Source organism: Physeter macrocephalus, chromosome 21 (genome assembly GCF_002837175.3).
Source record: "Physeter macrocephalus isolate SW-GA chromosome 21, ASM283717v5, whole genome shotgun sequence".
NCBI classification, from domain to species: Eukaryota; Metazoa; Chordata; class Mammalia; order Artiodactyla; family Physeteridae; genus Physeter; species Physeter macrocephalus.
In genome coordinates, this window is record NC_041234.1 from 53,454,379 (window position 1) to 53,456,847 (window position 2,469).

Genomic DNA, 2,469 nt, shown 5'->3' on the forward strand with positions numbered 1-2,469 from the left:
CCGCATAGCACAGGGAGATCAGCTCGGTGCTTTGTGATCACCTAGAGGGGTGGGATAGGGAAGGTGGGAGGGAGGGAGACGCAAGAGGGAAGAGATATGGGGATATATGTATATGTATAACTGATTCACTTTGGTATAAAGTAGAAACTAACACACCATTGTAAAGCAATTATACTCCAATAAAGATGTTTAAAAAATAAAAAATAAAGTACATAATTCATTGCTGATTCCTTTTGAAAGTAATCTATCCCCTGCTAGGCTCTTCTGCTTCTAGTTTAGTGAGAGGTCCAATGAATAAATAATTTAATTGGTAGAAATACTAGTTTTTAACATTTTTCACTGTTTTATTAAAAAACAGTAAGTGGTGGTTGTAGAAATTTAGACAATACCAACATATAAGGTAAAAAGTTAGTGTTCCCCTAATGAACAATCCCAACTACCCAGAGATATCCACTGTTGTATACCCTTACAAAGGTTTCTCTCTAAATATACATACACTTATATATATATTTTAACATAAAAGGCCTCTAGAATATAAAACTATGTATTGCTCTACATCTTGTTTTCCACGTAAAAATGGCTTGGAACCCTCTTGAAAAAGCACATAGATTTCTAGTTCCAGTGTATGAGCCTGCTCATTTCACCATTACTTTGAAAATTGTATATTTTTAATTTTACTTTTTGCCAATCTAGTAAGTAACTCGTTTTAATATGCTAGCTTATTTTATTCTTATGGAATAGTACACATATTCAAAAACAGAGAAGGTAGGTTCTCTTAAATTCAGCTCAAGTTGACAAGCATTGGAGATGTTTAAATGGCATTTTAAAAGTGCCTGTACAGATATTGTGCACTAGAAGGAGGCACGGAATGTACAGGAAATAGCATAAGACTGACTGACCTAGGATTTCAGTCCTTGTTCTGCAACAGTTAAGTGTGTAAGTTTAGGACTTGGGTTTCCTCATTTATAAAATTAGAGAGCATAAAGAATTGCTAGTAATCTGTAAAGCTCTAAGAGCATACGGCTCTACACATGTTTCAAAACAACAATGTTAAAATTCTTCAGCTTGGATTGCTTAATGGTGAGTAAAGAATACTGTATCTCCTCCACTTGCCAAAGTCAGTAAATTCCACGAGGAATTTAGTTTTGTTCACTTATATACACTAAGCTCCTCACAACAGCGCCTGGCGCGCTTGATATTTGGTAAAGCATTGAAAATGGTTTAAGAGCTTCAATTATTTGGACAATGAAATAAATTTGGCATAGCTCCGCTCTTCTGTTTACTCCTCTCATTCCTGAAGTGAAAATGCTACAAAATATATAGTTCTCACACACCTAAAAGGGAGTTACATCTACTGACAGAAGAAAGACTCAGATATTCTACCCCTGGGACCTAAAGTCGAACTTCCCGCCACCACCTGATGGGGCCCATACTCAAAGAAGTGTCAAAACTCGTAGCCATGTACATCCACAGGCCTATAGAAGCCAGCTTGTCACCTACCCCACCCCACTCTCAGACTCTACAGTCCCAGAAGACAAGGTATTACAGTTTCTTCCCTCGCGAACCCCACAATTCCAAAAACGGCGGAATTGGAGCCACCAAAGATACAGAATCGGCGGGGAAAAGGGATCGGGAAACACAAAACAGACCCTCTCAAGCCCCACTCGTTGGGAGAAGCCCGTGTTGCTGGAAACAGTGTCCTCACCTCCTTCTTTCTCTGGGCAGAAGCTGAGGGAATCACGTAAACGAGCAGCAGTGCCACCGCCACGGTCGCAGAGACACACCAAAGCCACCAACGCGCTGCCATGTTCGTTTCTCTCCTTCCTAGAAGGGAAACTTTCCTGGGGCTGGGCCTGAGGGCTGGGCGTGAGAACAGGCAAACCATCCCCCTCGCGCCTCCTCATTGGCCCAGCTCAGCCCTGCCCGTAGTCCCCTCACATTACGTCAGGGCGCTGTACAGCCAGACGCCCGCTAAAAGACGGTTCACTTCTAATTGGTCTCTGTTAGCCAGTAGAAAAATGACAATCTGGAGGTTTTACATTGGTCCGCTAAGGATAAGGGACCGCCCCTTTCATTAAACGTAAAGATGGCAGCCTTAGCGGCCATTCAAATACGCGTGCGCAGTTGTGAAGCACTGCGGCTTTTCAGCGTCCAAAATGGCTTAAGGTTGTTACAACAGAAACTTTTTCCCGGAGACTCTTTAGAACTCTTTGAACACCTCTTTCGTGTAATATTCTAGAACAATTGGACCTAGCCACGTGATTGATAGGAGCTATCCAAGTCCCTCATTTGGCCTCCAAAGTATTTCAAATAAAAAAAAAAAAGAGGGCTTCCCTGGTGGCGCAGTGGTTGAGAATCCGCCTGCCGATACGGGGAACACGGGTTCGTGCCCCGGTCCGGGAAGATCCCATATGCCGCAGAGCGGCTGGGCCCGTGAGCCATGGCCGCTGAGCCTGCGCGTCCGGAGCC

At 43.2% G+C, this 2,469-nt stretch overlaps 1 protein-coding gene across 2 annotated transcripts in view; it reads right to left on the reverse strand.

Moving 5' to 3' along the window:
• MAGT1 (magnesium transporter 1) overlaps positions 1-1,861 on the reverse strand; it is a 65,287-nt gene extending 63,426 nt beyond the window's left edge. For both annotated transcript variants that reach the window (XM_055081680.1, XM_007121307.4), the window contains exon 1: positions 1,706-1,861. In XM_055081680.1, coding sequence (XP_054937655.1) covers positions 1,706-1,807 — 102 coding nt within the window. In that variant the 5' untranslated portion in view covers positions 1,808-1,861. The remainder of the gene's footprint in view (positions 1-1,705) is intronic.
• Positions 1,862-2,469: the final 608 nt, after the last annotated feature.